The sequence below is a fragment of the Drosophila obscura genome, unplaced genomic scaffold (assembly GCF_018151105.1).
Source record: "Drosophila obscura isolate BZ-5 IFL unplaced genomic scaffold, ASM1815110v1 contig_109, whole genome shotgun sequence".
Lineage (NCBI taxonomy): Eukaryota > Metazoa > Arthropoda > Insecta > Diptera > Drosophilidae > Drosophila > Drosophila obscura.
This window is the reverse complement of record NW_024542690.1, coordinates 992,353-1,013,955: the sequence shown is the minus strand read 5'-3', so window position 1 is coordinate 1,013,955 and position 21,603 is coordinate 992,353. Positions and strand designations below refer to the sequence as shown.

Here is a 21,603-nt window from a genome sequence, read left to right as displayed (position 1 = left end):
TCAATTTACCAACTCGGCCATGTCCTAAAAGGAATGAGAACAATTTTGCCGCCACTTCCGTGCATGGCAAGCCAAGAGTTTGCTGCTGCATTACCCGAAAGTTTAACAAAGGAACGGAAATTATCATAAATTTTGTAAGAAGGCAAAGAATGACGAGGAAAACACGAGACACACGCGTAGGAGTATGAACAGTGGGATCTATGTGAAAAGTGTCTTCTGAATTATCGATTTTCATTTAAGAATATATTAAAGCGAGCGACGACTAAGCTAGGGCCATTGCTAAGGAAAGCAGCCAGGGTGCCCAAGATAAGGACGTAGAAAAAACTACACGCCTCGGCATCGACCTTCCTGATGTAATGAAATTCCTCCAAGGTGCAAGGCGTTTTTGGTCGCCTCAGCTGAGTGCCAAAATATGCTTGTGAGACGTCGACGGCAGGTTGTCACACCAAAAGCCAAAGGCCATCAGCCATCAGTTGCCATGAGCAGATGATCACGACCTGGTCTAAAGAAGATGGAAACTAGTCGCGATATGGCTGTGCCAAAAGCCAAGTTAATTACATTAACACAGCGTGCTTCAAGCTTTGGCTTTGTGGGCTAGTGACAGTTCCTGAACAACGATAAAGACCCATCAGAAGTAGCTGAAAATGTTTTCGTGCTGGGGGGAAAGTTGCGTGTGGTCAGTCCACGGCCTTGAACATGAGCCTGGCCCATTTGAAGGACTTCTGTCGCCATCAACACACGCAACAGTCTTCCCCAAGATTGCGTGCTGAAGCTCCCCAATGGAACTCTCATTCACAAGGTGCAATCAGAGCACTTGCCACTCGAGAGTAATTACATCCACATGTGCTCGGGGGCTGAGAGAGTTTGCGAAAGGGGAGCGGCGCAGTCTCGGGGGTGGTGGAAACTTTGCTGGCGGAAAACGTGAGCTAGAGAGAAGAAAGGGAGAAGACTTTGTTCTAGTCGTCGCAAATTAATTAATAATAGTTGTAACATTATCTCTAATTGAATTTCATCTAATGTTTGGCAGCGCCCGGTCTGTATACATACATATATGTATACATACTCGCATGCATGCACACTATTTGATGGAAAACCTAGTCACTGTATCACTAATTAGACTCCAAAGAACTTCGGTCCCCTAAGATAGCCTTCTTTCCCTGTGTGCGCTATGGAAACTTTTAATTTCAAACGTAGTTCATTTCCAGCAGGCTTTAAAATATAAAACCTTGGTCTAGATTTGCTCGACTTACGTATCTCCGAGCATTCTCTTGCCCATCGAACTGAGATGGCTTACGGAAATTCTAGTCTCCTTTTTAACATCTAATTGTTTGGATTTTCCATGGTAATGAAGGGACCGCAGGGTCGTCCCGTCCTCCCACATTGGCTGCTTAGTTGGGGCGCAATAAATATTGATTACCCTGCTGTTCGAAACTGCTGTGGGGGTTTATTTGGTTGAGATGGCTGGCTTAATGTTCCGTTGAAATTCTAATTTATAAACCAATTAGCAGGCGAAGCTCATGCAATGCCCATAAATATTCGCTCCCAACAAATTTAATCAAATAGTTTGGGAAGTGCCTCTTCTCTCTGAAGCGCTCCAGCAGATTTAGTGTTGTCTATAGCCCCCTTTCTGTGCACTCTCGGAGTGTGTAGCGAAATTTCCAAGAGCAAAATGCTTATTATTCGTGATGTATACTTACTTAAAATCGATGTCTCCATAGTCCAGGATATGAATTGGGCCGAGAATTCCAGCACCAATACACAATAAACAAATTCCAATACACATTATGTGTGATTGTTTACGATTATTTCATGGCCAAATCAAGCGCCGAGCCAGCAGTGCTGCAACAGCCATTAATTCAGAGAACCTACCAAATTAGATTTCTGATTGCTAATATTTAATGATGAAATTCTGAACAGAAAATTTACTTGATAAGGTTGCAGGCCCTGAAATAGAGATGGAACCTTTCCCCCGAACAAGAGTGCACTTAGGTAAGTTAATATTTCATTTATTTATTTCGTTAAAAAGAAACGTATAAAATGTACAGTACATAAGAAGGAATGGCAACCAAAATCTTTTCACAGTTTACCTACAGTTTACTCTTAGACTAAACATATTTGAGTTGCTTCATTCAACTTTCTGATCAACTTTAAATAGATATTTATGCAAAGTATCCCCATGTACTGTGCCCATATTCAGTGGTCAATGCCTCGCCACAGCAACAGAGGAATGTATGTATGTATCTATTTATGTATGAATGAATGTATTTTTGATGATTCAACTTTGTATTTTCCCTTTGAACATTTCCATACACGAATACGAGTTATTCATTGTGGCTTAGCTTATGTACATATGTACGTCTGAGCTAACAGGAATATTTATTTACATATGATTTGATTTGATTTGATTTGATTAATTGCTGTCCTGTTGAGAACCACATCCCCTAGGTGCTACATACTTAGTGGAGTCTGACGGAGATGCAGATCCAGAGTACTTAATGCTTGTAGTTGCATCTCCCCTTTCTATGCCTACTACTCTAGTGATAGTGGTATTTACATATTGGCTAAATTGAGCTATTTTAATGTGACCATCCCCATCCATCCGGTTAGTTATTTCAGTTTGGCTGCGGGCTACATATGTATTTACATTTCACTAAGTGCAGGCTCCTTCGTCGTTCGTCGTTCGTCCTTCGTCTTCGGCCTACGATTTAAAGTACTCGTAGATAGAGAGTACACACACTTAAATGCTAGTTAGGAAGGCACTTGACATTCGAAATAAAACCCCCAAACCGAACAACACGATGAGATTCGCACGAGTGCGAGTAGATAAACTCGCAAATGCTGGACAATACACTCGTGGGTGCATGCTTTGTGGCTGCATCTATGATGTACGTACAGTGTACACCCATGTACGAGTAAACCATACCCCACAGTTTTCGCAGTTGAGCTCCCGCAGAAACAGCACTGGTTCGTCGTTGAGGATGCATGCCAGCAGCGTCCAAGACAACGCAGCTAAGCAAATTGCCTACGTTATAGGTCTATCTCTAAATAAAAGTCTACGGCTATGGGCTATAATGCTGTCTCTACCCTCTACCAGTGTGGCACGCAATTCATTGAAGCCACCCCACTTCCGGTGGCGCGCATGTGACCCCCCCGACCCAGCACCCTTCCGCGAGGAAGACCCAGTCACCTTGGCACGTATGAGCAATCCATTAGCTCGTTTGCCTGGCCCAGCCTCGTCTAAGGTCGGTCAGTAATGCCGGATATTAATTACGCTCATACACTTGTATCGCATTAATCTGAGACTCACAATGGGCCACAGACACACACAAGATGTACGTACGGACTCCCTCGACTAGCTGAATAAAGCATTTACATGTCTCAGCGCTTCAAGAGCCTCCCCCCCCACACACATACTACTGGTAATTGAACGTACGTACCCCCGAAAATTTACATGCATACTCGGCTCGTACTCCGGCAGGGCTCCGGCATAGGCCTCGACATTTATGAGGAGTCGTGTTTTGTTTACGCAACTCTGCGGGGAGCTGCGTCGTTATCTGTCCGGATGTGCGATGGCTTACGAGTGCGAGTGTGCGGCAGTATTTGGGTTAGACGTCGCCCCTAAGCGGCAGCCATTAGTTCTCGGTCCTCCCACACGTACGCTGCCTCCCCGCTGGCTTGATGGATGTGATGGCGGTGCGGGTGGGTACTCTGAGGCTGTGTCTGCCTATTTGTAGGCAATATGTTTATGCTTTTGCCTGTCGCTACATTATTGATAGCGCCAAATGAACCCCGCGCAATTTACTTTCACTTATTTGGTACAAATAATTTGATGCGTGAATGCGTGAAAGGGTGGGGGGATTTCGGCAGCACACCACCTCACAGAAAGAGGGGCGGGACCACCTACCGATCAAAAATTACCCTTCAGTCGTTTAATTTCCCTGCAGGAGCACAAACATAAGACAGAAACACAGACAAAGTTCACCCTACTCCCCTACACCAGCACACACCCATATGTACATTCATCACTTTGCAGATACGTCGGACGACAGCCACGATGGCAGACAGACAACCTACAAGGTGGCTTAAGACCTTTTCTACCTCGGGCTATGTACCTACACGTATATATTCACTTATGTATCTTTGGCTATAATCTCAAAATTCATTCATTCATTCATTAGGTATTTACAGTTACCGGAAGCTCGTCCATATTTAAAAACAGCTCGCCTCAGTCCTCTCCAGTTATGTAATTCCGAAACGCCGGACAGGAGAGCACTCCTCAGTCCGGATCGGAGTTCCGCTGCAAACGTGAGGAGCTGGCTAGGATTTTGTTTGTATTGTCGTTGATGCCTCGCACAGAAATACTCGCATCCACGAGTGGCTAGGGTCCAGCCAGCGCATCCACAGTTGTTGCACGTTCGAAGGGTTCGAGCGACCGATGTCCCGGCGTGTCCGTAGTTGTCTTGGCGCTGACAATGGGAGGAGCGACAGCGACGCTCACTGATGTGGTATACACATGCGGCTCGCAGTCCAGCGTGCTCTGTCATCCGTAGTAGAACTGCGATCCGACGGCTACCCCGGTGGACAGAGTGCGCGGGGCAGTGCCGTCGTAGGAGAGTTGTGGCTGGAGCATGGGTGGCTTGGAGCGGCGCAGCGTGGAGGTACCTGGCCCGGGTACATGGCTCAGCGTCGTCATACTTAACGGCGACTGAATGGACTGCTGTGATGGAGGGTGCGCCGGCGAGCCGCCTGCCAGCGAGGCTGGCGGCGTGGGCGTATTGGTTTGACGTTGCAGGACGCCCATTCCCATGCCCATTCCCATGCCCATGCCCATGCCCATGCCCATGCCCTCAGCGTTTATGATGTAGCCGCCCCTGATTGTCGGCGCCGTTGTGTACTGAGCCAGCGAAGTGATTGGTACCATTGTGCCTTTCGAGGGTGAACAAATGGATATATGCAGATATGCGTGGATTGAGAGGATAGGATAGGGGCAGCGGGGCGGGTCGGGCGGTTACTTACTTATGGCGCTGCTGCCCGGAATGCCAGCTCCGTGTCCATTGGCTCCAATCACAATGGCTGGCGTCAGAATTCCCGCCACTGTGCCTGGCCCGGGGCTGGCGCTGCTCGTCGCCACGAAGGTGCCTGGGGATATGCCGATAAGGTCGGGCGACTGCCGCGCTCCCACCAGAAGGGGATTCGTCATCAGCCCAGTTGCAGGCCCAGAGCCGGGAGCTAGACTAGCATACAAGTTGCTGGCTGGCGCGTAGGTCAAATAGTTCTGCAGGAGCATCGGCGTGAGGAATGAGGAAAGAGCCACCACCACATTCATTCTGGGTCACTCACCTCGTTCTTGGACACACTTGGTACAGGTATTGGAGTGGTTAGGTCGATGTCTGCATCTATTTCGGAAATGGTGTCGTTAAAGCCGCTCGGGATGGTCGTCTCTTCGACTAGGCCTCCTCCGCCCCCGCCGCCTTTGCTGGAAGAGTTGGAGTGCGTATTGGTTGCCAGACCCAGATCCCGACGCTTCTGCAACACGAGTCTAGTGGCAACGATAACGATGCAGAAGAGCACCCCAAGGGACCCGACGATAAGCAGGTAAAAGTACAGCCGCTCCTGGTCATCTGCGGGAGAATAGAAAACTCAATTTTAAAGATCATACAAATGCCGCGAATGCTCAGCGTACTACGAGCAGACCTCCGACCAGCATTGAGGGCACTTGGGACTTGGGCTCACAGCTTCTACTTAAAGCTATTCCCACAAAAAAAAGAATACGGTAGAAGTACAATGGTATGGTATGGAGCCCTCGAGGGATCTTCATACTCCGCCGTTGGATATCATTTGCAAATCAGACTTCGACATTACGAACGTCTGCGACGCCCTTACTGACAGTATGAGAAAAAAACACGGGGTGGGGAAAAGCTTTTGTGGGATTTAGTTCGTGCTGCTTGGAGGTCTGTCCGAAGGACAGCTGCAGTTCAATAGCCAGTGGCAAGGCGGAGGCTGTGTTTACTCGCATCTACGATTTTCTTTTACAAAAATAAGGTCTGACTGGTAAGCAGTGATGTGTCTTGTTGTTAAAGAGGAGATGAGATGGCTTACCCTCTAGACTCAAGTCGGCACTATGTGTCATTACAGGATTCACGCCACTGCCATCCACATCTGTGACCAGGGTGCCGTTCGTCATGGTCTGATTGCCAGCCGGACTAGCAGTGGCTCCTGGTCCAGGCCCGTTGGTGCTGTTGCGCCTTCCGAGTGCTGTTGTGTTGCCGTATAGCTTTGGTATCGCCTCCGACTCCTTATAGATCAGCTCGTCGTCGTAGAGGTCGTTGATGTCGCCCTCAAAGTCGTCGGACTCGTCCGGCTCGACTTCAGAGTCGTTGCTCTCCTTGAGCACTTGCTTCGGCACTAGACAAAAGCACGGTGGGGGAGGCAGCGGCATAAGTGATGTACATAAATCAAGCGGCCAAGTCGGGCATCGAACGGGAAGCTCCAGGCATCAATCTTGTGCCCCGATGCGATGCGATGCGAAGGGACGCACCAAGCTCCCAGATCAGCCCCGCCCATATTGTTCTAGTGTCCTACTTACCACATGTGTAAACAACCTTCAGATACATCCGCGAGTTGGCCTGACACGGAGTGCCGAAGGTGTTCGCGTCAGCTGCCAGGTTGCAACGCCGTCGTCCGTGGCAAATTTGCATGACGGTCTCTGTCGCGTATGAGGCGAGGCACGCTACACGCGGAAAGAGTCAAGAATCAGTGTCAGTGTGCTGTCGGAGCCATGACTGATGAGAGTCAGGGCCTCAGATGACCTCCCAAACTCGAACTTACTTTCCTCCCGAACCCCCTGCGGCTGGGGGCACTGGATGCTCTCGTACTCGGTCCTACCGAAACTGGCGCTGTACACTGCTATCCGAGAGTACGGGTTGCACTCCAGCTGGGCCACATCGTTGTGACAGGCAACCTTGCTGCGGAACTCATCTGAAATCGGTACAGAAGTGACAATACTTATAAAGACATCATGGACACAAGAAATGTTCAATTTCTTTGCCAACTCATTAACTGGAGGAACCAACTTTGATTCACAGCGAACTTCTCTTTATTTGCTTGACGTTAAGCCATTTAATCGCGACGGGGGGAGTGGGCAGGGACGTTACGACAATGCCAGTCACTGCAGAGCAATCAACGATTTCGACGATTTTGTAATTGAAAGACACGGAGCTCGCGCTGCAGCTGGCTTAAATGTGCCTGCCGCTCCATCCAGCCATCCGATAATAGGTCTGAAATTCAAATGCTCGTACAATAAGAGCGCAACATTCACTGCAATTGCGAGCGCCCCTGCCCTGCTTCCTCTGGGCGCTGCTCACCGATGGAAGTTAATTTTGTGTCATCGAAGTTCTTCCGTGTTCCACGAGGCACGTCCAATGGCGAATGGACTGCCAAGTCCCGGTCCTGGGAGCGAAGTCTTCCTACTGACTATCCCGTTTGCAGCCGGCCCCAGGCCCGTCTGTCGCCATAGACGCCTCCTCTGCCGCTCCACGCTAACAAAGCCCGCGATACCCTACCGACCCAGGACGGCCTTCCACCTCACTGGATTTTTGGAACGCACGACAGAGCGCTAAACTTGTTATACTCGTACATGTACGAGTACCCGTACATAAAAGTAAATGTGCCAGCGCCAGGCAACTTGCATGCTGTGCTCCTCACGAATTTCGCCAACGGGACCGCACCCGGCTCCCCATTCTTACCTCCGACCCTGGCTGTCAGCTGGCGAGTAGGGGAAGCTTTGCTCAGGGCGCAGCCCGTAGCCTGACCCCAGCGAACTTTTATTTAACTTTTTCGGTTGGACGTTTATGTGTCGATTCCGGCTGTCGAGGGTATTCCACCCCCGGAATCAATAGGTAGCCCAGAAACTCCCGGGTACATGGGTATTGGTGTATCGGTGTATCGGTATATCGTGTTCGCATTTTCTGCCCATTTACGTGTCGTGTCCCCTCCTGTCCCCTCATATCCCTTGTGCGCCAAATAAATTCGGGCGAATTGAACAAAACTTGGGACGGTTTCATGGGTTTGTTGGCTGACTTACATGGGCGGCATTTGTAGGCAACTTCGACGATTTTCCGACGCTTGGGGCAGGGGTCGTTGCTGATTGCATTGGAGCTAGCCGTGCTGCTGTGATAGCTGCTGGTGCCGGACGAGTCGCCTACTCCGCTGGCTCCCAGTCCGTAGAATTGCGGGGACCCGTGGAACTTGCAGTGCTTCTTCTTCTGGCATGCCTCGACCACCGTCTGGAGCAGGGAGTACTGAAAGTAAGGAGCAAGACCAATCCGTGCATTAGTTGCATTCCACTCCCTACCTTACCTTACCTTACCTAGCCCACCCAGCCCAGGCTCTGTCTGCTCCACATTAAGGTGCAAACAGAAAACGCCGAAAAGTCAACGAGGGCTGCAGAACTCTGCGCTGAATTGCAAACTTTGCAAATTGAAATAAAATATTTGCCCCAGAAACGTAATGGAAGTGTTACCTTTTTTATTTTATTTTTTTTTTTCTTCCTCTTCCGCTCGCCCTTAACGGAAACTTACAATGAAATAAAACGTGTCACAAACGAGCGTTAGTCTAGCTAAAGCCACTTGACCCCACTTACCCAGTACTCAAAGAGTACCAACATAGGGGTAGATTAGATTCGTGAAGCTTAATAAGAAGGGGGCCAGAAGGGGACGTTTCCGACCTCATAAAGCCAAATCGATGATAAAATATCTACGGGAAATCTGAATTTGAGTCAGATCGGATTATTATTATAGCCCGAATAAACCAAGCCATTTCCAGGTTCTGACCTAATGCTACGAGCTCGCTTTCTCTCTTTTTCACACAATCTTTTTCGTCATTTGTCTTTAACTGTTCAATTTGTAAACCTTTGAATTTAACCATTTTTCAATCCCACTACTGACGTCAGATGCTACGTTTTTGCTACGCGTAATTACGAATAGAACGAGCATACATGTTCACTTCTGTCTGATGAGCGGAATATTCAACATTTGGCTCGTACTCGAATACGAGACGAAGAAACGAAACGGATGTAGCTGATCGATGTAAATAATGGCATTGTCATTCTACTTCTATGTCTTTGTTTATTTCGTTAAGCTCGCGCCTTTTTATACCCGTACTCAAAAAGAGTTAAAAGGTATATTAGATTTGTGGTAAAAGTGGATGTGTGTAACGCAGAGAAGGAAACGTTTCCGACCCCATAAAGTATATATATTCTTGATCAGCATCAATAGCCGAGTCGATAGAGCCATGTCTGTCTGTCAGTCTGTCCGTCCGTCCGTCTTGTTTGACGCCTGGATCTCAGAGACTATAAAAGCTAGAGCAACCAAATTTGGTTTCCAGACTCATGTGATATCACACTGCTACAAGTGTATTTCAAAATTTCGTCCGCCCCCTTCCGCCCCCACAAAGAACGAAAATTTGTGGCAGGCACATAGTTAAAGATACGATAAAACTAAAAAAGCATTATCGTAGAGAATACTCATATCTACCAGACTGCCGAATCTGAATTAGATCGGATCATAATTATAGCCAAAATGAAGAAATTAATTTTCTGTTGGTTCTTCCGCCCCCTCCTGCCAGAGACCCACTACAAATCTCTTTCTCGCTCGCACACTCTGCCGCGGTCAGTGCGCGAGCAACAGCTAGCGGAGGAGTTGTAGAATCTAAATGGTACATGTATAATCTACATGTTAGATGTATAATTTAAATGGCAGATGTATATGTAGATACCAGATGTAGCAAACAAATTTAAAATGTACAATTTTTTTTTTAATTTAAAAATTCTAAAAAATCATAAGCTCAAAAATGTATATACTGACTGAGTACGGGTATAAGGAGAGTCGCGTCCCAGAAGCGACTCACACGTTCCTTCTCGTTTTCCTTAGAATTATTTAAATGTATTGTGGGAGGCCCATTGACACTACCTTGTAAGAAAAGTATTGTCAGAGCTCCAGAATAGCCAACAAATACGTACATACGAATATCGACAGCAGGCAATGAAAGTCGATAAAAAGCAAGGGAGATACAGTATACAATCGAGGAAAAACAACGCCACAGCAGGATTCGTAAAATAAGCTCCCAACAATGGGCGCCATGTAACAAAAAGATGCGACAAATGATTTGCTGTGGTAGTCATATTAAGTGACGTATGTTGAATCCGGGCTCGGGACTCGAAAGATTTTGTTTCTGTAGGCTGTCCGTCTAATGACAGCCCAAGCGACATGATGGAATTCCTGCAGGCACAGCGGGAGATGACGTGGGTGGCCCTGACTTGGCTTGGCTCGACAGAAAGGCAACATTTGGCCTTCGTCAAATCGTAAGGGTTTCACAGCACCACACTCTCCTGCCCAACCCAACCCCTTTGCCATCCTGCGTAGCTAACTAAAATTAAACCTAAAGAGTTTCAAGCTATCCTCCATTGTTTTTCCTGTTGTGGAATTTTCCCCGAACTTAAATTCGTATTGTCTGCTGACTAGTCAGCGAATCAGCAGAGAACCCAATCGAATGGGCGAAAAGGAACCCGAAATGTTTAATGAATTGGAAGTGAAATTCGGAATGTAGAAAATTGCCTAAAAGGCCTGCTAGACTGGCGCATTGACACGTGCAGCACACAAAAGATGTAGCGTATCTGAGGCGACCTGATTATCCACCCTTTAAGATTCGGGGTCATTTTTCAAAGATTCCCGAATGTGATAAACGGGGAAAGTAACTGAGTAAGAAGAAACCTTTAAATTACATCACAGACCAGGAATAAATCAAATTGGCTATCACATAATTAAGTAGCGTACCTGTAGAGCATTCGGCCACATGCAATTTTCTGGCGAATCATCGCCAGTATCAGCGGGGCTTAGCACCTCGCCACCAGTGAGGGACTTGCCAGGACTTCCAGAGTGGACAGTGCTCCTAGATTCCAGCTCAGAACCACTTGCACTTGCCCCAGTACTGGTGAGAGCATCCACTGCCGATGGCACTGCCATTCCGTAGCCATAGCCGCCGTAGCCACCATTTACGTAGCGATTGGCAGGAACTTTCTGTGAGGATGAGCCAAAGATGGATCCCCGTAGCAGGTGTTTTGCCTTGCCACGAATCTCGGAGGCAGCGGCTCCAGAAATTGGACACAGCTCCTCAATGCTATAGCCATCTGGGAAAAATTGAAGGGCCACACAGAAATGTGCATTACAATGAATAAAACGCAAAGGTGGCACCTGTGTCCAGGGTATCAGTATGTTTACTTACCTTTCGCCACGAACTTGTTGTACTGGGCAAACTCAATTGAAATGCTGGTGCCGCGTGGGCAGGCAATGACCACCTGGTCCGAGTCGCAGGCCGCTTTCTGATATGTGCGCAGCGTGGCGGAGAGTAGCGCTGTAAAAAAAGTGATTTACATAAAATATCGTTATAGCCTAATTTTAACGGCTCCGATGTCGACATCATCTGATGGGGATATGAAAGAAAAATAAATAACCGAATAAGTGCAAGTCAGCTCCATTTGGGAGAACATGGACGGCCTTTTGCAGGGTTCCCGGTTCCCTTGTCCTTCGTTGTGAGTCTGATGATATGAAAAACAAAAGACCAAATTGAAAAGGACCCGTCCTTGCATGCCAGAACTTTTCACCAATTACAATGAAAGCAAGCGTCCTGGCCCGTAATAAACCCGCAGTCGCCAAAGCTCTCTCCACCTGAGCAAACAACGCGAAGTACAGTACTCGTAGGTGTGGGAGGTGTGGCTTATATTGGAGCAGGGGTAAATTAAGATAGCTTTATTCAGAGGCCCACCTTCCACCCGCCTTCTTCCGGTCTGCCTTGGTGAACGAGGAGTATGAACCGACTGAGGTCCAATGCCATTGCAGGAAAGAGCGAAACACATTTTCGCAATTAAAAGTAAGTAGGGGCTGTGGACGGTTCCCTCGACTTAAAGCTATCAACCAGTTAAGTCCTAAGCTAGTCTGCTAGCAGAAATGTGAGGGAAAATCTTTAATTTTAATTTAATCTTTAAATATGCGCAATGTCTGATGTTTTCTTAGCCTTATCCGTAGGAATAGAAAGCCATGGTTTTAATTATAGGACTGTCGAAAGCCGCTTCCTTCTACAGCATTGGTGGGGATGTAAAGCACAGACGGTACTCTGGGAAACACAATTGTACGAGGCGAGAAACAAGCGTTTGAGAGCCCTTGCTTCCTGGGATCCGCAACCGGAATTAAAACATAACTTCAAAAGCGTTTTCACGCCGAGTAAGGTGTCGGGTATTGCTTTCGATTTAACATTTTCCGCCCCTCGTACCAGACCCACGCGCGATAATCTTCTACTCATATTAATGCGAAATGTATGGGCATATGCAGACTTAATTATCGCTCATCTGCTCTGCTCTTGTGTCAGTGTCAGTGTCAGCCGCTAATGCCCTGCAGTCGGATTGCCTTTTTAAAGCATCGATGTCCACCTAATTTAATGGGTTGCGGCAAGGCTGCTGTAACCTGGTCCAGTTCGTCTGCTGCTGCGTTACGTTACAACATACGAGTACCGCCGAAATGGCGGAAATGCCCGTGTGGGGTGAACACACACATCCATCAGCTGGGGGCCGAGTTACAATGGCTGCCGGGCGGACATGGCAATATAATTTAGCCGCTCGCTTCGTGGCCAACGTTTTATCCCTAATGAGTTCGGTGAGTGCGCGGACGATTTGGTTTGCTTCTGACGACTGGCCAGCCTGCCCCGAGCGGAGGCGTGACGGCAACGACTGTGGCCCGGGTAAGGGTTGTGGGAGTCTGTGTGATTTATATGGTGGGCCATAAATTATATTCAAATTCCGATATCCCCCGCTAAAGGCGGGATGGACTGGGGACTTTGGGGCCGTTCGTAATTATTTCTTCGGGTATATAGCACGGGATACCGCCCCGTGACAGTAAATTTCAAGGGACAGTCAGGGACACCAAACGGAGGAGGGAATGGTGTTGTAGGCAGATGTACCTTGATGATGTCCACAACTAATCGGAGAAGAGGAAAAAGGCCTCATTGGAAACTAGAACTAGGCCCATGAACCAGGCCTGGTCGAGCACCGAAGGGCTTGAATTAACTTTCTCGTCCTTGAAATAGTTTTTTAGAGGTCTTGGTGGTCGCAAGTATTGTAAAAATCCTCGAAGTTTTTATTGAAGCCGTTTCAGCAAAGTAATCGAATCACTCTGGTACGAGGCGCCATAAACTTTTGGCTTCACTTGGCCATAAAATCTGTGTGTTCTTGGTCTTGGTCTTTGTCTCCCAACCCCAAAGATCACGTTCCGCAGCTGCCGTATGAGAGGTGCACACTTTAAGGCGAGAGTGTTTGCCGCCGGAGGTTTAAACAGAAACGAAAAACAATAAAAATAAAAATAACGAAAAGGAAAAGTCCCTTTGACCTTGCTGCTCCCGTCCACATCCCGCCCCATCCCATGTGGATGTGGGTGCGTCTGCCTGTTGTTCGGAAGTACATACAAGCACGTGAAGCTTTTGGGCGGTTGTTCAAAACTTTTTATTTGATTTGAAATTGAAAGCGCCGCAGAAGGAGTCCCTCGCCGAGCTGCGGGAATGGGGTCGTTTCCTCGAACCGCACTCTTTGCGGGTAGCGGTGTCAACGATGATGTGGATGTGGATGGGCTTGGGGATGGGGATGGACTCCTCATTTACGTTTCGAACTGTCAGGGCATGAAATTTGTGTAAGCGATGGCATTACACTCTGAAGTTGCCTCTGCTTCCATCTGTATCTCTCGCTTAACATACACGACCATATGAATAATGCATGTCTACGGAGGTACAAAAAAGTGTCTCCTCGTTCAGCCAGTCGGGAGGCACAGAGATGACAGCCGAGCACTGAACATTGAATCATTGAACACTGAATCAGTCTGATGATGTTATAGCAATGATTTCGGGCTGTGGGGGGTAGGTGAGTATCAGTCGAATTACTTGTAGCTCAGCTCTATGTAGTAGGAGCGGAAATTGAAGCAAATCATGTTAGCGTTACTTTAAAAATGTATTTATTTCTTGTGAAATTCGAATAAATGCCTTGGCCTTTGAGCGTGCCTTTAAGCACTATTAAAAATTAACGGAATCATGCTGATTTTTCGGACAAATTCAGCGCCAGAGTGCAAGCTGCCCATACTGCAGATCCTTGATAGATACATCCAGCCGAGCAGCGTACTTTTCGAGCGTAGCGGCAAGCGAACGATAAATATTTTATGAGCAGTAAGTGCAGAGTTCAGTCGAACCCGGAGCCAGCTAAGCTCCGTCCTCCATGATACCAGACCCACCTCCATCGACGCATCCATCGACAGGAAGCCTCGACTTAAGTGCCATTACACGCGGACAGTCAACGCAGGACCAGATTGGGATGCAACCCACACCGAGCGCCGCGAAAGTCAATTCTATCTACGAATAGTTCCGAACCAGTGTCTGGGTAGCGTCCCGAGAGTGCGCAATATTTAAGACGATAGGAGCGGTGCGTTTCCCGCCCGTGTATGCATATCTTCATCGATTTGTTAATACCAAATCTTTTGGTCTCCGCGTCAGTGGGCCCACTTAGCCCCAATTTGACTGTCACTGCGATTTGCTCCTGGTCTACGAGCAGGCTCCTTGGGACGGGGCAACGCTCTGGGAACCGATGTTCAATTGTATGTTCAGCAATCAACCGACCAGAGCAACGGGGCAAAATACGAGCAAGCAACTGTCATCGGGTGTTCTCGAGTCAATGGCGTAGAAGAAATTGATTTGTTTTGATTTATCCCCATGTACTTTGCCCTTTGTGCCGCACCTACCCCCCTTGCCACTGCCGTTCTGGCATCGCTGCCTTTGTGTCCCCTTTCTCATGGCCCTGGCCACTTTGATGTCGTCGTTGCCTTCTAAGCAAATTCAACTGATTTCTTCTGGGGCTGCTCCTGTCGTGCTCCTCCCGGGTCCGTCGATTCGTGGCCTGGCCTGGCCCGTCACTGTCGCCGTCAGAGCAACCGTGCTCAGGATGCTGCGTTGCTTCCATATTTTATTGACCCATTTTGCTGCGAACAATAAATGGCAATTCGCTTCTGTTGACATAGTCGGGCTGGTCGTCTGGTCGGTTTGGTCGGTTTGGCGGCTGCCTTCATCCCATTTCAGCCAATAAAACTTGATATGTCACTGATATGCCCGGCTGTCGCCCAAATCTGTTCAGTGACCAAATAAATCTAATTAAACGAAATTTAATATTTATGTTCAGTTTTTCGGCCATCGACAAATGGAATCAATTCATTTATGTGTGTTTTGGATGTCAGCATGGGGCAGGCTCAACAATCCGACCTCAATGACCTCCTTTCCGGCAGCCTCACACTGAGACCAGCCACAGATTGAAGTTATTCTTTCCATCGTGGCTAATGCAGTGGGGACATACGTACAACTAGATTAACAGATTCACTTAATACGCCAGTGAAACGTAGAATAGTTTTCATTTTTAATTATTATGTTAATAATTGCTGTAGAAATTAGATATGTATGTGTTCAGTTCCGAATGTTCTTTTGGTTCAATGCGAGACTCCTTTCACGTACATTGTGGTGGGCATCTATATAATACTAACCATGAACATGTTTCGAGAGCTATGAACTCCCTGGGAAAGAAATCACACAGCCAAGTGTCGAGTTCGTGTATTAAATGCAAGGGAACAAAAGAGAAAGGGATAAAACTGTAGTCAGGATGGAACATGCTGCATTACTCGTTCTTTTGTGCTGGGCTTGCTGTCTGTTTTTATTCTGTAGTAGTCCTGGACCTTATCCTACGGTACAAAGCTTATGACATTTTACGAGCTTTTTTAATACTTTGTTAAAACTTTGCGCTTCCCGCTGCTGCGCTGTGGTCCCACGGCCACCACCATGGCTGCAGATACTTATCCATCTCTGTGCTCGGAAACTTGTGGGAGCCAGGCCAGCACAAAATTTATGAGCGTGTTTTGTCAAATATAGATGCCCGGATTCCTCCACGCCTATACGCGCACACGCAAAGTTTTTGGCTATCTGCCACCCAAGGACTCATAAGAGGACTCATAACTAAGCACAGCATTCCCGGTGCTGTCGCCTAGGAATGTTTTTGTAGCTTCACAAGTAAGTATTCGTGTGCAAATCCGCAGGTCTGCGATGACGGCTGTGAATATTTGACACGTCAGCAGAGCTCTTGTGAACAGCTGGGATTAGGCGGGGTCCTCGGACCGTGCCGGGTGCCGTATCACACGCTTTTCCTCTGGCCAAAAATCAGCATCCAACCATCCCGGAAACTGCCCAAAGGCAGCGGCTCACCCACTGCAAGAATTTTTGTCTGTAATTGAAAGCATACTTTTGCTGAACGAAGCCCTTTTTATTCTGTCAAAAATATTTTAGTACATGACAATTGTTAATTGTTGCTTGTTAAACGCATAGCTCCCCGGGTTATCTCTGCTCATACAGATTTTGACTAATAAACAGCAGCACAAGCTATGCTTGGAATCGTATATGAATCGAATGAATATTGAAGGGTAAAACATGAATTTTCAAGTTTCGAATTGATATTTAACAACCATGAAAAAGGCTTCATTAAAATGAAAATTTTACTCTTAGGGCGGAATAGTATGAAATGATTCTTACCCAGCGGATCAATGCGGAATATGACTTCCCCATTGGAGTTGGCGTTAGCACCCGCACTGAGGATGAACAGAAACGACAGCATCAAGCTCTGGGCCTGCGAATAATCCATTATCCGGCGGAGATGCGAGCGGAGCGCGGGGAAGATCGGCGGGCAACTGGAGAAGCGTTAGCCGGCGTCAGCGGTCCGCGAGGGGAGCAGTGGCATCACAATCGGGCGTCCAGCAAGCTCGCTGATGGCGGCTGAGCGCTCGCTCTCGCATGAGCTCGTGCAGATCGCAAGTCGATTAGGTTTATTCACTTTACACTGTTTTTCAGCCTTTCCTTCCAACTTGTTAACTTTCGGTTTTTGAACTTGCAGAACTTGATCCCTTTAATAAGCAACTTCAACCTGTTCCGCTGTGCTAAAGGAGCAAACGAAACGACTCTCTTTAGTAATGGTACTGCAAGGGCGTGGCCCACGCCAAGCAATCCCGCCAATTCATGGTCCCGTTCCACACTGATTCCGGTGCAGGTAATCTAATTGACCTAAAGCCTTTGCCATCCCCATCCCCTTACCACCGGTAGCGGCCTCGATTGAATCGATTTACCTTGGGCCAGCACAGACGAAGCAGAGCGGAAGATGCTCCTGGCGCGGACCTCCCTCTGGGGGTCCCGCTCCGCTCTGGACTTCAACCCATCAGCATGGCCATCAAAATTCATGCCCACGCATATGCAAATGAGCGGCATACAAATGGCAACAGCCATTGCCCGCGCGACGAGCAATGAAAAAATGGCAGCAATATCGCCGCCGGGAAAAACTGTTCGCAATTGTCGGCTTGTGACAATTCGAGATAGCTGCAATTTTTCACACATTTAAATTTCATTTCGTGCCGCCCAACATGGCAATATACGGGTAATAGCTGGTTCGATTGGTTCCACTTTCTTTTCCCTGCTCCTGCTGCTGCTCCTGCCCATGCCCATCCATGACTATGTACTTCGTACTAGCGTACCCCATGTACATATGTATAGTGCCCAATCATTCAAGGGTCATGAATCTATTTACTGGCTCACAGAAGCGCTGGACGGCAGCTTCAAAAAGAGAACAGCAAGTTAGGACAGTCTGAGCCACGAAGCGTCTCAAGAGTGGAGCTTGGACGACTAATCCAAACTCCGAACAGCATCCATCATACGGCGGATCAACGGCAATTATGTAACTCCGCCGTCGGGCAGCAGCATCTGGAAAGATGACGAGTCCAACTGAACTTTTAATTAAAATGTTGTTTGACAAGCGAACTGAGAACTTTTGCCATTTTCTTTTCTTGTTTCGGCGAGTACGTACTACGTACATATATAGTCCGACTGCATGGTCGGGTCGAATGGGCAAAGGGTCGAAGTTAGACGGATGACCAGGGCCTTCGGGGAGGATGAAAGGCACTTGAGTCTAAACTGCAAGGGGAGCGAGCTGTGCAGTTTATTCCCATTCAGTATCGGAATGTTTAATTAACGCTGGATGACACATGTACTTGTCACCCGGACGACAACTGACAGCCGCTCCAGATCGCTAGAGTGGGTCTGATTGCCAAAGGCATGTGGAATTGTTCGACGCTCGAACATTTTGGATGCATTAGGTAACAGTTTGCAGTCAACTTCACACACACATGCCATGCCGAGCGCATCAAATGCGTCTCTGAGTCTGGAGCTTACTCAATTTGGGTGTATTCAATTACAGTATTTTATCTCCTAGTGAGCATTTGGGCTAGAACAACAATTATTGTGCAATTATTGCGGCATTCGTCACTCGCTGCATTAAGCAAATGACTGCCTCCAGTCTCCTGGCACAGAAGCAGCCTCAATTAGTCGGATTGCGACTGTGCTAAGGTCGGGGCGGGGTAGGGGCATGTGTTTATCCGAAATGGATGCACAAACGTATCAAGTCAAGGAATCCCTTAATTTCTGACATTCTTCTTGATGATTATGCGCTGCAAATCATCCGCTCCTAGGAGAGACTCCTCGCCACCCCCATTCCTAAATATGTAGAACGACTTCATTGTGACGGGCAGCCCGATACGAGTATTTTCGCATTGGCTGTATTATTCAATTATCTTATCAGGGCCGTGCTGCGAGTGAACTTGAGCACCAGCCGCACCAGCGCACTCGACAGTTGATTAATGATGCGATCCATGCCAACTTTTCTCTGCTTCCGATGTGAGCTGCGGGATGTACATTGTACATACATATGTATGTGCATACATACATACATATGTAACAATTCAGTTCTTTCCCAGGCATTTAACGCGGTATGAACTAAGGCCTGGTCTGTTCGGACAAAGTCCTGATGGGTGTGGGTGTGGGTGGGGTGGGGCTTCATAGGCGGTCATACAAATGGCTTTATTTGCACGCATTATGTGAAGAGGGCACTTGAGAATGCCTCGCCTGCTGGCTAAGCTGGCTAAGCTGGCGACAGAATTTAAATCGTCTGAAACTCTGAACAAAAAGCACATATGCGGATGAGAGGTGCGTCTTCTTTCTGGCATTCCGGAGAGAAAGGCATTCCGTATGCATTACCTAAGAGGCACCTAAGAGGCACCTGCAACGATCATGCTCTATCCACCCCAACAGATTGAAATTCCGCGCTCGTTAAGTTCCTTGTTTTGTGTGTCGGGTGGCTCGGAACATGGCTACGTGGTAGCCGTTTGTTGGGTTTTCAAACTTTTTGGTGGTTTTTATATGCACATTTGAATTTTTACTGCCGCCGGAATGTAAAGCACACACGCACTCAAAGGAATAGCTCGCGTTCGGCCTGGCAAAAAGCACGTGCAAATTCGCAGTTGGCCACGGGGGAGCAGGCGGATCGCGGTCGGCTCTGATTCGGCTGAGAGCAACGCCGCCGAGCGGTACGAGGACGAAAAGTGCCAGATGGGCTCTTTCCTTCAGTTAAACTCCCGCTGTACACGTCCGCGCCGTTCGAGTGTCTTTTGGTTTGTGCGAGCTGACGCAGACTCTGGCTCGGGCCGAGTAGACCGCAGGACGAAGTCCTGTCGGCCGACAGGCCAGGGTAGAGCCCAACGAACAGCTTCGCGTGCGAGCTTCGAGGGGAAATACTCTCTTCGAGCTCAGAACATGCGCCAACAACGAAGAGAGGGAATGGCTGCCAAGAGAGCCGACCGGACCGCCGACAACATTATCGGGACGGACACGGACCCGTGCGTGGGGCTGACGAACTGGGAATCTGGGTCAGTGTGACCACCGCATCCTCAGCCCCATCCCCAGCACCCAGCATCCAGCCTCTGTTTTGTCTCTGCCACAATCGGTGGCATTGGCAACGGAACCCGACGCTCAGAGCGTGGCCAGGAGTGGCGGCGTGCGTGCCGAATTTAATCGAATGTAACGTTTACAGTCAACTTAACACATCGACTCAGCATCGTAGTTATCGTAGTTAAATCTGAGCCCGACTGCTATTCGTACAAGTAAATTGGTCAAATTCGTACGTCTAGCTCGTATCAGGAGGTGCGTGTCTCTGGTCAATTCCGCTTGGAACTTCCTTCTATTGGCATACTTAGTGAATCGTTTCATATTCGGGCTTATCCCCAGCTAATGTCGGACCGTACCGAATAACAACACCTTGGGAAACACTCTGGCCTAAAAGAATGACTTGTTGCCTCTACATGGGAGTGGTATGCTATTCATTCATCGCATCGCATCAATGGATATTGTCTGCAGATTATGACTTACTCGTTGGCATTAGCTTACTTGCTTACTTACTTATTTTTACTCAGTAAAATTTGACGAACAGAACACAGTTTGTCGGAAATGTGAAACAACGGTTCGATTTTAGGAGTCCCCATTCCAGCAGCGGGTACCTGTATTATTATTATTATTATTGTTGGACTGTTGGACAATCCATGCAATCGAAATAGCTGACAAAAAATGTCTGACTGCATTATAAGCACTGATACATACATACATATATTTATGCATATTTACATATGAACATATTCATATATCAGAACAGAGACCTTTCTTTTGCATTGGACATGTGAAAATTGGTATGAGGCTCTCGAAATTTTACAATTATTGTATATATAATATTCAAAATCGATTGTTCGAATAAGGCTAACAGAATTGTTTTGCTAATGAATATGTGATGACACGAGTCAGCCGAAAATGAACATTGTACACAAACATAACCCGGCAATATCCGAATATTTTTCTAATTCTTTATTGCTTGTAATTTGCGGGTACGAACACATTTAATTAAGTTTGCTGCCGCACTGCCAGCCACAAATATTATTGCTAAAGCCAACCAAATTATTAGAAAAAATCAATATTGCTCTATCAAATACAAATTTTTTTCACACTTAGAATGGCTAATTAGAATGGTAGCTAATTGGTGCGCCAGTGATTGCGGCTACTCTAGTGTATATAAGTATTTAAAATTATGAAACAGTTAGGCAGACAGACGAATGGTCTCTTACTTTTCTGTAATATCTTCCGAAAGGGTTTACCAAGAGGTTCTTGATGGAGTCGTCGATAACCAGTAGACTAATGATATTATTTGATCAGGGGTTCTAATACACGGCATTGGTGTTTACTATTCGTAAATTACAATTTTGATTAATGAAGCCGAGGTATTTAGAAACAGGTTTAACTGCTGACAGTTGAAGGATGGAGTGGCCACGAGAGCGGCAAGTGCCACCCACAGCTATGGTTGATAGCTCCAAATTTACCTTTTCAGAACCATAAAAATGCAGAAGTCGACTCCCGTCCGTCACGACTACGAGAAATGAACGTACTCGCTCGTACATACTAGAAGGTGCATCGATATACACGCGTTCTAAAATGCTTGTCTATTTCGGCCTGCAAAGTGGTTTTATTACACACGAAAACGGAATCATTGTTAATTATGGACACTTTATTGCTTAAAGATTTTTTGTGGAAACACTTTTCCTTCCTGGGGCTCCTCCTAAGGCTCCA

General features: G+C 47.4%; 1 protein-coding gene across 2 annotated transcripts in view; it reads right to left on the bottom strand.

Moving 5' to 3' along the window:
• Positions 1 to 2,023: 2,023 nt before the first annotated feature.
• LOC111068919 overlaps positions 2,024 to 21,603 on the bottom strand; it is a 32,024-nt gene continuing 12,444 nt past the window's right edge. Inside the window, exons 1-10 of one of the 2 annotated variants that reach the window (XM_022358712.2) lie at positions 16,651 to 17,053; positions 11,281 to 11,409; positions 10,833 to 11,185; positions 8,084 to 8,300; positions 6,829 to 6,978; positions 6,587 to 6,730; positions 6,100 to 6,405; positions 5,341 to 5,621; positions 5,017 to 5,275; positions 2,024 to 4,926 (exon numbers count right to left, since the gene is read on the bottom strand). In XM_022358712.2, the coding sequence (XP_022214404.2) occupies positions 4,541 to 4,926; positions 5,017 to 5,275; positions 5,341 to 5,621; positions 6,100 to 6,405; positions 6,587 to 6,730; positions 6,829 to 6,978; positions 8,084 to 8,300; positions 10,833 to 11,185; positions 11,281 to 11,409; positions 16,651 to 16,759 (2,334 nt within the window). In that variant the 5' untranslated portion in view covers positions 16,760 to 17,053 and the 3' untranslated portion in view covers positions 2,024 to 4,540. Of the gene's footprint in view, positions 4,927 to 5,016; positions 5,276 to 5,340; positions 5,622 to 6,099; positions 6,406 to 6,586; positions 6,731 to 6,828; positions 6,979 to 8,083; positions 8,301 to 10,832; positions 11,186 to 11,280; positions 11,410 to 16,650; positions 17,054 to 21,603 lie in introns of those variants that run through there. The other variant, XM_022358711.2, reaches the window with a different exon arrangement.